This window comes from Alligator sinensis, unplaced genomic scaffold, assembly GCF_000455745.1.
Source record: "Alligator sinensis unplaced genomic scaffold, ASM45574v1 scaffold814_1, whole genome shotgun sequence".
Lineage (NCBI taxonomy): Eukaryota > Metazoa > Chordata > Crocodylia > Alligatoridae > Alligator > Alligator sinensis.
This window is the reverse complement of record NW_005842352.1, coordinates 388,590-403,637: the sequence shown is the minus strand read 5'-3', so window position 1 is coordinate 403,637 and position 15,048 is coordinate 388,590. Positions and strand designations below refer to the sequence as shown.

The 15,048-nt window shown below is 41.4% G+C and overlaps 1 protein-coding gene across 2 annotated transcripts in view; it reads right to left on the bottom strand.

Moving 5' to 3' along the window:
* Positions 1-5,109: 5,109 nt before the first annotated feature.
* CEP152 (centrosomal protein 152) overlaps positions 5,110-15,048 on the bottom strand; it is a 52,480-nt gene continuing 42,541 nt past the window's right edge. For both annotated transcript variants that reach the window (XM_006029037.2, XM_006029036.2), the window contains 6 exons: positions 13,915-14,076; positions 9,884-9,974; positions 9,687-9,793; positions 8,748-8,904; positions 7,153-7,256; positions 5,110-6,892 (listed from right to left, as the gene is read on the bottom strand). In XM_006029037.2, coding sequence (XP_006029099.1) covers positions 5,844-6,892; positions 7,153-7,256; positions 8,748-8,904; positions 9,687-9,793; positions 9,884-9,974; positions 13,915-14,076 — 1,670 coding nt within the window. In that variant the 3' untranslated portion in view covers positions 5,110-5,843. The remainder of the gene's footprint in view (positions 6,893-7,152; positions 7,257-8,747; positions 8,905-9,686; positions 9,794-9,883; positions 9,975-13,914; positions 14,077-15,048) is intronic.

The following is a 15,048-nucleotide window of genomic DNA, read 5'->3' as shown; positions in this document are numbered from 1 at the left end:
CATTCCTGCAGTCTGCTATTTGATTGAGAGACTCTGACCTCTAAATGCAGCTGAATTGAAGTAGTATTGAACAAGACCAGCAGCAGAATAAAGCAAGAGCTCAGAGCTGCTGTCAAAGAAGCACATTAGAAACAAGCACCAGCCTGAATGAGAAAAACATATTACCAAGCAATGAATTCTTGATTAATGTTACACTGCTGAAAGAACAGATTGTGTAATGGAAGAAAGCATATAGTGACCTTGTTCTAAGACAATACCCGAGTGGCTTTTTATTTATTTTTTATTATTATTATTTTATTTTTTTTACAAATCCTGGGACAAATGTACAACTCCAACCACATGTACTGCAACAAACATCCTCTACCCTTCCTCCTAATGTCATTAGCTGGTCAGGTCGAGGGCCTGTTGTTGCTTTGACAAATATTGGCACCCTTTGGGCATCCTTTTTAGTCTCCTTGCAGATTGCTAAATGTAAAGAGCCATACACAAAAGGAGAGACATTGGTAAAGCCAGCAATGTTAGATGCCTGCAGAGAGGTTCTTGGTGATGGAGCAGCAAACAAGATTGCTACTATCCCACTTTCAAATGATACAGTTAAGCATCGCATTGAAAGCTTGTCTTGTGATATCAAAACTCAACTCATTGCCCGATTGAAAAAAAATCGAAGTTGTTTGCACTTCAAATAGATGACTCAACAGATATCTCGAACAGTGCAATTTTGACAAGATTTGTTCCACATGTCAATGAAGAGAAAGTGCTTGAGGATGTTTTTATGGTTTAGAATATGCCCACACAAAGAACAGGTTCGAGATATTCCGCGTTATTGATGAGTATTTTTCAAAGGATGGCCTGGACTGGAAATGCATTGTTGGTCTTTGTACTGATGATGCTGCTGCAATAACAGGCACGCAGTCTGGGGTCACTGCAGGAACGTGCAAAGTTGCAAATTACACACTGTATGATCCATCGTGAAATGCTTGCAAGCAAAGAAATGGTCCCTGAACTTTCTGATGTGTTGTCTGATTGCATAAAAGTAGTAAATCTTATTAAAGCCAATGCACTGTCTCATTGAATTAGTAAGCAATCCGACATTGAAAGAATTATTCAAGAGTCTGCCTTTGGATACTTTCTGGCTTAAAGACAGAATATGAGCAGCTTAGTGAAAAAGTTATTAAGAAACTACTATCCTTTTCTTCCACATATCTTTGTGAGCAAACCTTGCCTGCTATGGCAACTATAAAAATGAAGGAAAGAAACCGTCTTCAACTCAAAGCAGCTCTTTGAGTCACTATTTCAAACATTAACCCAAGAACTGACATGCTTGCTAATGAAACGCAACCGCAGGCTTCTCACTAATGACTAAATTATCATCTCATTTCTGCTAATAGAATTGTTTTTGGTTTTTTACAATTATAGCAATGAAAATTATTTTCAACAAAATTATTGCAATTTTTAATTTCCTTTAAAATGTCCATTAATACTAAAATGCATGCAAACTTTTTGGGAAAAGTGCGATTTTGTTTTTATCGTGGTGGGACCAGGATTTTTTGACAAAATGGTTAGTGGGATGCAAGGTGCAAAAAGTTGAGAATTGCTGGCTTAAGCCACGATTTGACTGAAAGCAATTCGCATTGCAAAAAGGTTATTTCTATTAAGCATAGCATAATCTTTTAACCAAATGATAGACTGAGCTTTGTTGGGTTCAGGCTTTAGCTGGATCTGGATCTCACTTCAATTTTTGTAACATTTTAAAAAGCTACCAATGAAAGTTGCATATAAATATGACCAAGGGGCTGGTCACTAGACTAATACAATGTAATGAAATACACCCTAAGAAGTTAGAGGTTTTGAAAGCTTTTGTTTATACAAAAGCTTTTTCCTATTACAATAAGTCTACTAGTGATTCAAGCATTAAAAAAAATGTATTTCTTTTAAAGCCTGTTATTTTTCATAGAAATCCTGGGGCAGACGTTAGAGCCATCCTAGCTTAACCTTTTAAATGATTACTCAAATCAATTTATAAAAATGGCAGGGAAAGGCAAGGGTAATGCACCTGTTTTGCACATACTATTCCAAGTAAGTGGATTTTCAACTGCCCAGTTTGTGAGCTCAATTCTTTGTCCTGAGTGTTTACTTCTTTAGATCCAGCCCATGTCCAGAAAGCAAAGATTTATGCTTTTATCCGCCTGTGATTTATTCCAGTCAAAGAAACCCTACCTACTACCAGGAAACACCAGCCTTTTTCAGTTTAGCTCACACTGGGGGGAAAAAAGTTTTAAGCTAAACCAAGTTACTTTTCTACTGAAATAAAATTGTCCACATTGGGGTTTATATGGTATAACTGGTAAAAGTTTCCTCTGTAGAAAAGGCCACAGCTATTTCCTCATTTAAGAGCTATGGATTTGGCCCTAGAACTTAGCCACTGCCCATATTTGTTTAGGCACAAGACACCTCTTGTGGCCTGACCTTGCTCCCTCTGAAGATGACAAAACTCCATCTTGACTACAGAGGAAGTGGTATTGAATTTATGGCATTAAAAGGGCAATCAGGAATTTTAGAATTCTCACATTAGATCTCCCAGCCTGGTTTCAAGGCACAAACCAGTCCTGACTATGGGAAAATGCATGCTGTCATGGTAGCTGGCCCAACAGATAAAAGCAAAGTGAGGCATTTTTGTAAGGAAAATTAAAATGCACTTTCCTTTAGGAGCTTTTCTATATTAAAGTTTGTGCTATTTTCCTTTTAGTATCATAGCATCATAATACTTAGGGCTGGAAGGGACCTAAACAGATCATCAGGTCTAACCCCCTGCCTTGGCAGGAACTGGTGCCAGGATCATATCACCCCAGCCAAATATCAGTCCAGCCTCCTCTTGAAGACCCCCAAGGTAGAAGATACCACCACCTCACTTGGGAGCCCATTCCAGAGTCTGGTGGCCCTACCTGTAAAGTAATGTCTCCTGATATCCAGCCTGAACCTTCTCTCTAACAATTTTAGGCCGTTATTCCTTGTAACCCTGAGTAGTGCCCGGGGGAACAGAGCCTCCCCCAATTCCCACTGGTCCCCCCTGGTGAGTTTGTAAACAGCCACCAGATCCCCTCTCAGCCTTCTCTTGTGGAGGCTGAATAGGTTCAGGTCCTTTAGCCTCTCTTCATAGGGCCTGGCCTGCTGCCCCTTGACCATATGCGTGGCCCTCCTCTGGACCCTCTCAATGCTAGCCACATCCCTCTTGAAGTGCAGTGCCCAGAACTGGACACAGGACTCCAACTGTGGCCTGACCAGTGTCGCACATCAGGGAAGGATTCCCTCCCTGGACCTGCTTGTGATGTATCTGTAGATGCATGACAAGGTGCGGTTAGCCTTCCTGACTACGTCCTCACAGTGGCAGCTCATATTCATCCTGGAGTCAACAATGACTCCAAGATCCCTTTCAGCCAACGTGTTGACAAGAAGGTGTCCCCCAGCCTACGGGTAGGTGTGTTGCTGGTTCCTTCTCCCTAGATGCAGCACCTTGCACTTGTCTGCGTTGAATTCCACTCTATTCTCATCCGCCCACCTCTGTACCCTGTGTAGATATAGCTGGATTCTGTCCGTCCCCTCCAGGGTGCCCACCTCACCCCACAACTTGCTGTGCTTTCCACACCCACATCCAGATCGCTGATAAAGATGTTGAACAGTACAGGGCCCAGGACCGAGCACTGGGGGACTCCACTGCCCACACTCCTCCAGGTCGAAAAAACCCATCCACCACCGCTCTCTGGGTGCAACCATCCAGCCAATTTGCCATCCATCTGACTGTGTAGGCCTCAATCCCACAGTCACCAAGTTTTTTTAAGAGAATGCAGTGGGAAACCATGTCAAAGGCCTTCTTAAAGTCCAGGAAGATGACATCCACCCTGACACCCCTGTCCAGGGACTTTGTGACCTGATCATAAAAAGAAACCAGGAATGAATGAATGAAGCCATGTTGGTTGCCCCTGAGCATTACCTCTCCTGCTGGGCCCTTGGAGATGTGCTCCTTGATGATTCTCTCAAAGGTCTTCCCAAGAACCAAGGTAAGATTGACTGGCCTATAATTGCTGGGGTCCTCTTTTCTCCCCTTCTTGTAAATAGGGACCATATTGGCCCTTTTCAAATCCTCTTTACAGGAGACTATTGTATGCCATTAAAAAAACTTCATGCATTTTCATTTTCACTCTTAAGAGTCTGAAAGAAATTGTGTTTTTATATCAGGTTTCTGCTGCAGTAACTTTGTTTCCCCACCTTTTAGTACATATGAAAGGATATAAATTCTCTTAATTGCTTTAAGTCAACCTTGAAAAATAAGAGAAATCCGATTCCAGGACGACTGTTCCTCTTCCATAGCACTACTTTCTTGCTTTTATTATTGCAGGCATTTGTGAGTGGCAGGGGGGCAGAAAAGATATGTTCAGGTGTTCATATTTTAATTGCCCTTTCTACTACCCAAAGTCACTTATTGGTACATATCACTGTGAATAGTAGTATCTTATTACATCCTCATAGAAGTAGGCACCTAGTCAAACTGCCATTTCACATGTTTTACAGAAACTGAAATTTGAGGCAATTCCTGCAAAATGTGGTATTCTCTGCAATTTTCAGCTGAATCACTGGGGTAAAATAAATAAATTACTGAAAATAAAATGCTGCCTCCCAGTAAGAGCCAGCAGTTCTCATGAAAAGCAGTTAAGATGGCAGCTGCCCACTTCTCGCCCTTACTCAGAGGACTGCCCATCATGTGGCCCCGGCCCCCTCTGCCAATTGGCAGCAAGTGGCAAAACCACACGAATGGCAGCCCTCTTGGACAATCAGCAGCGAGAAAAGGGGCTGACACCGAGGATCTTTGACCAATTAGTGACATGAGGAGGGCTCACCATGAAAAACCAGAAAAATGGTGGTAGCTTACCACCATTATAAGCACATTATATACACATAAGCAAAACAGCAAGAGCAGATGAAGCATGTAGCAAAATTCCTGTTTTCATGTAAGTAGCCCTAGAAATAAAAATAAACATGAGCAAAAAGATAAGTTAAACACAGATCAGTCTTAAAAGCTTTACATTTCAGAAGGTGAGAAATACACTTGGGGGGGGGGCGGGGGAGAGAAAGCCTTTAAAAAGGAAGTATTGGGTGTCAACAGGAATATTACTAAACCTATAGAATGAGAACCGATTTAGGAAAGTTGTAAAGGTTGCAGCCTATTTAAAGAAAGTTCTGTGCCCTAGGTACAGAAAGAACTAAGATCTTTTTCCTCCCCATCAAAAATGAATTACTTTTCACTGTATTCAAGAGGAGGACATACTTAGAGTTTGATTCTGGTTATAATACATATATACATAAAAATAAGCACACATTACATTTGCATAAATTTGTATCTACAAATTACAGGGCTATCCTGCTTACAGGGATCTTTCAAGATGAAATGTTTGGATATCAAACAAGTCCCGAAACACAGCACTAAAATCTGAAAGGAACTTTTGTACCAACTTTTTTTTTAAAAAGTGACCACAAATGAAAGTAGTTTTATTTTTAGATAAATAAAAATGTGACATTGCACTGCAAGCCAATCTTGAGGTATAAAAATAGATTCTATTCAACAAGTTCACACACTTAGATAAAAAATAATGTACACAACAAAAGCCAGATGACAAACAAAAACCTACATCAATATTTCAATTAATTTTATACAATTTGTGTGTTCATACAACAGGTCGAGTCATGCAACAGAACACAGACTGGACAGAACCCACACATTTCTAATAGGTTTCCCTCACACCACCAGTTTCCATTTAAATATATTCTTCTAGGATAAAGAATTACACACGCTAGTCCAAGTTAGCAAATGGACTATCAAAGCCACTATCTTGCTGAAATGATTTAGCATCTGGCACTGCTTTTCTTAAATGTTGGTTGTGGCCTTTTCCTACATTTGAATATGGTGTCACACTGACTTGTACAAGTGCAGAACTGGCTTTGTCAGAAATTTGGTATGAAGTACACCCTGAGTTCACATCTTGATGGTCTTTACAGTGAAGTGAGTGTCTGTTTTTTGCACCGAGAATCTTGGTTTCATGACTACTAAGTTCTTTACAAAAAGGTCCAGTATCTTCATCAGAAAACAGACTGGTCATAGAAGACTGTTCATAGGATCTGAGTTGTACCAATGTATTAGAGTTTGTTTTCTGCACAGGATACAACAGGCATGTATCACCTGTTGCACTATCCAAATTTAGGCTTCCACTAATTGAACTCCAGTCAGTGCAGCCTCCTTCATCCCTTACTGGGGCTTCTTGAACATCAAAATCTTGAGTCCTCTCAGATGCAGTCTTCCAATTTCCATTTGGCTGGTAACATTTAACTTCTTTTAATGCTGGTCTTTCATTCTGCCTTTCAAACAGTATAGGAGATGGCCTAGAGTCGGAAAGGCCATTTATATTGCTGGATATATGTAAGTTTCCAAGCTTCATTTGAGAAACACATGTGGGTGCCTGCTGAAGTGCTGTAATGCTAGTGGCATTTATCAGGCCTCTGTCTGTATTTGAAACACAGACAGTTTTGTTTCTTCTTTCATGTTCATAAGGGTGAATTTCTGACATGGCATTTCTTGGAGTATCAGCTAGTTGTTTAGCAGTGCTCCCATTCTGGATATCCAAAGTCATTCCTCCATGAAGCAGAGACAGTGTTTCAGCCTGTGCTGCATCAAGCTGCTGTCTCAAGTTATAAGGTACACGTTTCTGAACAACTTGATCACTAGCTTTTTTGGCAATACTTCTGCCACATGATTTGCTTTCCATATGGGTTGGCCTACTCTGATGCATGTAATTCCTTTTTGATTGCTCAACTCCAGTTGGCAGTTCAGAATTTAGTGGCAGGACTAGGAGAGGAGAGAAAAAAAAAGGGATTATTAAAGGAAACGTTAATGTGGGAAAAGTATCAGTTTATATAAAAAGCTGTCAATAATAGCGTAGTCAAATCAAACTGTCCATGCTTTTGCTTAGTTGAAGGTATAAACTATGTAAACCCTGGCAGAACACAGAACATGTATTTCTCTCACTGTGCACCTACATTTTCATTACCAAATTAATTAAACTTGTAAAATGAGAAGGAAGGGAACCAGCTTTTGTTCCAACCTACCGGAGTGGGTATTTTTGCTCTGGGGTGTATTCCGAACAGGTGTTTCAAGCACTTTAGCCATTGTTGCAAGCTTGCTAGCAGCGTTCATGATTTTCTTTTCAGCTCTGTTGAAAACCCCAGAACATTTCAATATAAAAATCATTAAGAGATTTTTGAATCACGTGAGCTTTTCCTATGTTATTTTACTAATCCCATTGATAGCAACCCTTAGATCCATTCTGCTTCAATTAGCTGGATGTCTGTTAAAAACAAACAAAACAAACAAACAACCTACAAAAAACCTAGAGGGAATAAAATGAATTCATTTTTTGAATCTATATTAGATAAAAAGTAGACCTAAAATGTTCACCCTGATTCCTCATTATGGCAAAATACTATCTTTGGCTTTCAATTCTTACATATTTATTTTTAAACCCAGGAGATGTAGAGAATTTATTTTAATACTAATTTTATTTATTTTAGGACTATTTTAATAATTTATTTTAAGACTACATAGACCAGTGGAAAAGCAGTAGGATTAGGACAGGATATGAACTCTGATAAAGATGAGATGTTTCTTAATCCAGATGATAAAATGAGGCATTAAAACCGTAAAAATGAGTAATTCAGCCACCATACGAATATTTCAGAGAAGTTGTATTAGACATCCAAAACAATCCTGCTCCTTCAGTTGGAGACTTTGCTCCCCCTTCAAGGAAAGCCTCCAATAAAACCAGGGAAATAGACCCGCTGCTCCACCCCCTCCCAACTCTGCCCTGAGTCGCGAGTCCCAAAGCACCTCTGTTTAAACATTGGAAGTCTCTTGATATGTAGAAAAGTGCAAGTCCATTGCCTCCTCCCACCTCCTTAAGTCCTTTTTAAAGGAACATATAGTTCTTCAGAGATGCTCAACTGCTGGGCAGTCATCATGTTTTTTGTTTTAGCCTGCTTACTTAAAGGAAGTTTTCTAGAGCTAGAAGGAACTTGTTTGGAAATGGCCCTCTGTTACAAAGCTCACTAGAGAGGAGAGGCTAAGGGACCTGAACCTGTTCAACCTCCACAAGAGAAGGTTGAGGGGGGGGATCTAGTGGCCTGTTACAAACTAGTCAGAGGGGACCAGCAGGCATTGGGGGAGTCCCTGTTCCCTCACGCACTACCAGGAGTGACTAGAAATAACGGCCACAAGCTGGCAGAGGGTAGATTCAGACTAGACATCAGGAGGCGCTACTTCACAGTCAGGGTGGCTAGGACCTGGAACCAACTTCGAAGTGAAGTGGTGCTGGCTCCAACCCTGGGGGTCTTTAAGAGGAGGTTAGGCAAACACTTTGCTGGGGTTGTTTGACCCCAGTACTTTTTCCTGCCATGGCAGGGGGTCGGACTTGATGATCTGCTCAGGTCCCTTCCGACCCTACCAACTATGAAACTATGGGAGGATGCCAGTTGCATTAAAGAACCTGCACCAACTATTTTTAAAGTGGACTCCACCAGAGTTTGTGGGCAAACAGGGTCTTTGTGCTCTAAAACTTCAGGGTGCATAACTAGTGGATAATTACCCAAGGGTTTTATTTCTTTTTAATAATAGTGCAATTCTAGTGTGTCCATGCATATTGACTCACCCTTCATATTTCCCATGATCACTGAGAAGTTGCTGAAGACAAATTAAGTAGTACTTGCGCATTTTCCGGGCAGTCTCCTGGCGCTCCCTTAAAACCTCTGCTTTAATCATTTCAGCTGCTCTCTCTTTACTCTCGTGGATATAGCGAAGCATGTCACCTGCACAAATACACTGTGTTAGTACAGATTTGCACAAGGACAAGAGGGCATGGGGAGATACGCTAAAAGTGTGGCAACAGCATCATAGCTGGCATTCAACAAACCCCTACAGCCAATTAAGAAATAGTATTTGATCTAGTCTTCCCTCACCTAAAAGGGATGGTGACCAAAACCTAGTACATGGAATGTGGGTAAATAAGATGAAGGAAATTAAGATTTCCCTTGGGACTTCTTGGGGAGAGGAAGAACTGGGGAGAATGATTTGCTAGCAATTCAAAGGCATAAGAAACAAGAAATTCCCCAATCAGGAAGCCCCACAAAAAGCTTTTCCCATTTATAGTAACAGCCCAGCACAACCTCTACAGGGCTAGATTCCACCAGCCTCACTCAGGTTGTGTAGCACACCATAGCTGTACGTATAACAGCATATTACCAAGTAAGACTGGCAGAATCAGACCTATGCTAGTTGCAATGAGAGGCTAATTCAGCTTCTCACATTCTCTTTTTTCAAGTTAAAGTTTACCAAAGACCATACATACTCTGAGGTACAAGAGCATGATATTAGCCATTTGGAATGCAATAAGAGAAAACAGATTTTTCTCCCCAATAAAATTTATATAAATTCGGGCTGTGGGGAGGAGAAGACATACTAGGAATCAAGCTTAGTTCTTCAGCATACACTCATACATCAGTGACTCAGATGCCTGTACAAACCAGCTGATGAGAAGAAATTGTTAGTTTTGCAGATGTAAAGCTTTTAGCAAAACCTCATTAGCACTTACTCTTAATTTTGCCTACAGCTTTAATGTACTGAGCACGCATTTCTTCCAGTCCTTTCAGACCATCAAAAGATGCACAAGGTCTTGAAATGGCCCCTTCAGACAATGACCTAAGAGGCACACAAATCACATAGTACCTTATAAGTACTAGATCAACAAAATGACTTGTGGAATTCAGTTTGTTTGCACTTTTGAAATACCTGGGTGGGGTGTCACACGTTCTCAGATCTTTGAGTTTAGTCTTCATCTCAGAGTTTTCTTCCATTAAAGCCTCCAAAACTCTTTCATTTTCTATTAAAAAAAATGGATTACACACACAAAATACACACCCCAATCTGCATTTTTTAATCCAACTGAAGTTCATCCTAGGTTATGTAAAACTGCTACCTCTATTTTAAGAAGTTGGTATTAGGGAAGCCATGATATGTACTACCATCACAATGACAAATATAGAGGAGCTCACCAGACCACAGATCATTGAACTCTGAACATAAAAGCAGTGGCACCTTCACCAATTCAATGATGGTATACAGAGTTTTTCTGAGCAACTAATTTCTAATCTCAGCTGGAGGCAGAGCTGCAACACGTGTCTTGGAAAGTGTGAATGTGGGGTTGGGGAAGTGCAGGGTGAGAGTGGGAGGCAACATTGCAGCAAGTCTGTGTTGGAAAGTGTTAGGGAAGAAAAAGATGGTTTGCATTGTAGCAACTGAGGCTTTTTCTGGACAGAGAAGGAAAATAAATTAGATTTTATACCCCCAGTGGCAATTTTGACAGCCACCAGCTAAGATTACAAATATATAGTGAGGCCTAAGTTCAGTTTGCCTGTGCAGTGTATTTCATTTCCATGCATACAATTCACTAACACATCATACCAGGCCAGGTCAGTATGTGGCCTTTTGCTTCCACTGTAGCAAAAAAGAAAAATCACTTCTATGCATACTGGTCAAGTACACAAATGCTTAAATGCACAGCATTTTTCAACACCACTTTATAACTTAATTATACTCCAATTAAATGCATAGAAATGGGAGTAGCTGTCCCACCAGAAACTGATGGGAATTTGTCTTCTTCACACCTTCTGTTGGAAGCCTTGAAAAATGAAGGAGGATGGCAGCCTTAAAACTGACAAACTCATTGTTCAAGACCAGTAGTAAAATTGACTATGAGGTCCCCTCTACTCATTACATTTATGCTGATTAATGAGTCAATTGTAGTATAAATGGTCACCCCCAGACCAGTGCAGGGGGAGCCTAGGATCATGATGAGTGATCCCCCTGCACCAGAAAGTAGAAAGGGCATGACTGTATTCCTAAACCCAGACGAAGGCAAATCTCCCAATTGGATCATAGATAGACACAGAAGGGACACCAGCCCACCAGCTGTTAGCGCAGACTTAGTGAAAGGGCACTTGGACGGGCTGGATGTATTCAAATCAGCGGGCCCGAATGAACTTCATCCGGGGTGCTGAAGGAATTGACCAGTGTCATAGCAGAGCCGCTGGCATGGCTGTTTGAACACTCATGGTGCTCTGGTCAGGTCCCAGAGGACTGGAAAAAGGCCAATGTGGTCCCTATTTTCAAGAAGGGGAGGAGGGAGGAACCAGGAAACTATAGGCCAGTGAGGCTCACCTCTATCCTTGGGAAAACTCTGGAAAAAATCATTAAGCATCACATTTGTGGGAGCCCAGAAGGGAAAATAATGCTGAAAGGAAATCGGCACGGATTCATTGCAGGTAGATCCTGCCTGACTAACCTTGTTTCTTTTTACGACCAGGTCACAAAACGCTTAAATGCAGGAATCGAGGTACACGTTATCTACCTAGACTTTAAGAAGGCCTTTGATACGGTATCACATTCTGTTCTTGTAAATAAACTGACAGGCTGTGATGTGGATGATTACATGGTCAGGTCGGGGGCAAATTGGCTTAGGGGGTCACACCCAGACAGTGGTGGTGGATGGGTCAATATCAACCTGGAAAGGATGTGTGCAGTGGAGTCCCATAAGGCTTGGTCCTTGGACCAGTGCTATTCAATGCCTTCATAAGTGACTTGGACGATGGCGTGGAGTGTTTTATGACTGCTGTTAGATGCCCTGAAAATGACATGAGCTAGTCTAATTTGGTGCTGCTAATCCCACAACACTAACAATACTGCATCCTAAATCAGCACTGCTGCCATTAAGTTCACATGAGCGCACATTTCAGATGAGCAGAGCTGTCCCTAGGGATGCGCCGGCCTGGGGCATATCAGCCTGAGCGGGGGGGTGAGCGGCTGGAGCTGGCAGTTCTCGGCTGTGGCAGCAGAGCCTATGCGGTGCTGACCATGGGGCCCCCCAAAGCATGGAGGGACAGGGACAGCCCTGTAGATGTGAGCATAGTTTCAAGACTGAAAAACAACTATGTGCTTCAAAGTGTGCTGTACTATAAGCCAAATTTAAGATCGCATGCATCTGAACAGGCCAGCAGTCTTTTGATCTGTACCTCCTTATTCGGCACAGGTTGACTTCTGCAGGTGAAATGTGTGGGGGACAGACAAAGGCTGAAAGTTACAAGGTTCATACTGTAGAACTACTGGTTCTGACGCAGGGTGTAAAAATAAGTGATCAGTGGCTCTTACAAGTCAACGCTGGAAGTGACTGTTCTTCTAGGGTGGCCAGGGCCATGTTTTCAGCTCATGGTTACAATGCATCTATCAAATTTTTTTACAAAATGGTGTTAAACCTATTAACACAGTCCATTTGAGTAATACAACTATTCCACACAAATGGGTAGGCTTTTAGATTGATATCTAATTTACATAATTTCTGTAGGATTCAGGAGTCTATTTAAGAATCGTATTTTAACTGAAAGGCAATATGGTGAACACAGACACAAAGACAGCATTCACTACATTCAACACTTTGGTAGAAAAAGTCTCTTTAGTGTTGGGAATAAATGAATCAAGCTCTTTAAAAACCTAGGCACCCTATTAGTTAACAAAAGACTAAACGACTTTCAAGGCATAGGCAATAAAATAGATGTAGCAGCAAAGGAAGCTTTCCCAAATTGAAGATTCAGGAGTAGATCAAAACATACAGGTCCCAAAAGAGAAGGATCAGAATAGCGGCTGAAAATACTTTATGTACCACAATGAATGTGTTCTCACTTGGCATGGTACATCCTCCTAAGTAGATGCTTTTTTTGCTATGGACCAAAATCTTCTGTAAAGAATTGTTGGAGATGTTTCCTCTGGCATCTCTAGACCAATAATGGTGGATGCCAGGCACGGTAAGGATAAGGGATAGACCAGACCTATCCAGTTCAATGCTCTCCCTCTAGAAGCCATTTCTGCCACTAAGTGACAGGATACCAGGCTAGACAGACCACTGGTCTGACCCGGTCTAGACACTGAAGAGTTTCTGTCTACGGAAGTTAGCCTGCACGTTTTTAGATACACAAATGCCAGGACAAGACAAAGAACCAGACCTTGACCCTGTAAATCACAAACGTGTTAGTGAAAGAGGTGGAGGACCACAACTGATGTGCCCACAAATGCTTCTGCAGAAGACTAGAGCTTACTTCCCTTTGGGGAGCACCACCAGGCATTTCATAGAAACATTGGCAGCAAACAGGTCTATTAAACAATTTCTCCTTTTTAACCTGATCTAGAACTCAACTATTTGACTCGCATTCCTGGGTAATTGAGCTCCTGCTCAGCTAAACCATTTGGCTACCTAGAAGATAGCCTGAAATAATATCTATTGTAAATTGCTTCTTTTTTTTTCTTTATATTTTTTAAAGAATGTGCTTACTCAGAGCACAGAACTGAATCAGGACTTTGACTTCTCAACTCCTCTATCCTGTTGGCTAGCACAGAGATGCACAGTTAATGCAGTGGGAAATGTCAAAGACCTGAGCCTACTGGATACAACACTGAACTAAGACAGACTTGGATCCTGTTCCTGCTCAGCTGGTTGCCCACTGAGTAACCTAGGCAAACCACAAATTGAGGCAAAGAAAGACAACTCCCCCCTCCCAAACTTTTGTGCGGACTACTTTGAGATCCAATGAAAAGCACTATGAAAACGTCAGGTATCATTGCACTCCACATATTATAAAAGTAAACTCAGCAGGACCAAGAATCATTTAAGTATCTACTATTACTGCTGTTGAAGATACAGCTCAAAAGACAGATCACAGGTAAATTTCTGGAACCATATCCAAAGCTTTGTTTAGGAGAATGAATATACTAACCTTGAATTTGCTCAGCCTTAGCTTTGTGCTCCCTTACTGCAAGCTGGAGATGTCTACAGGTTTTCTCTAGCTTCTTTTTTAGATCCTGGCATTCTCGCTCCTTTGTTTCAAGGTCTTGGCAACAGCATTCACAGGAAAGGTTCCTTTTCTTACTTTTCTGATCTGCAATAGTAATTATGGCAAGTTAGACATCCCCCTCTGGGATCAAGAGAACCAAAACCAAGCTTCCCATGTTCAGCTTTTTTACTTGGTCTTTTTTTATCCTAGGAACATACACCCTGTACTTATCTAATTTAAACTGTCATAGGACACTACAGACCATTTAATCCAGTTGTCATCTCTGAGAGAACCTATAAGTCTTTGGGCCTCCCTGCCAGTCTTGAAGGGAGCCATCCCAGTAGGGCCTAAAAGGAGGCCTATCAAGCTGGACAGCAATGCAGGTTTTGGAATTATATTTTTTTCCAGTTGGAGCCAAACAGGGGTTTTGGGGAGTCATGTCAGGGAGGCACTCCCAGCTGGGAAGGATTGCATGCAGCTTAGTCTAAGTTAAGAAACTAAGAATCTGAATTACTTCCAGAAGAGAAAAATGCTATTTTCTATAGCCAGCATAGGGAGCTCGAGAGCCAGAAGAGCTATGCTCCTTGAACTGTTTTGTGTTTAAAAAATGGTTTGTTATTTTGGTGTTGAAGGAATTCAAGCCACAATACAGGCATGGGGCCAGAGACTGGGATGGGTTTTGTTACTTAGTATTCTTTTGGTTGCAGAAGGATTCCAACTATAAACACAAAGCCCCAGAGACAGCTGTATTCGTGACCAAAGCCGTCCATGTTTCTCTTCAACTACACAGGCCCTGGCCCTGCAGAGAAGTACTGTAGCCCATACTATAAACCTAAATACTATAAAAAGCTTGCATCATGGAGCAATAATTCCAAAATCTTTCCAAAAGAATCTAAGTAACTCCACTGTCAAGAATGACAAATTCACCCTGAATGACAAAATGTGTTACCCAGAGTCAAGGGCACATGTAGTTTGACCTCCAGAGCATTCATTTCCCCACCCAAGATGCTGTTTATGATCATTTCCCCACCCAAGATGAGTAAATCCTGAACTCATCCTTGTACACATGGTATTCAG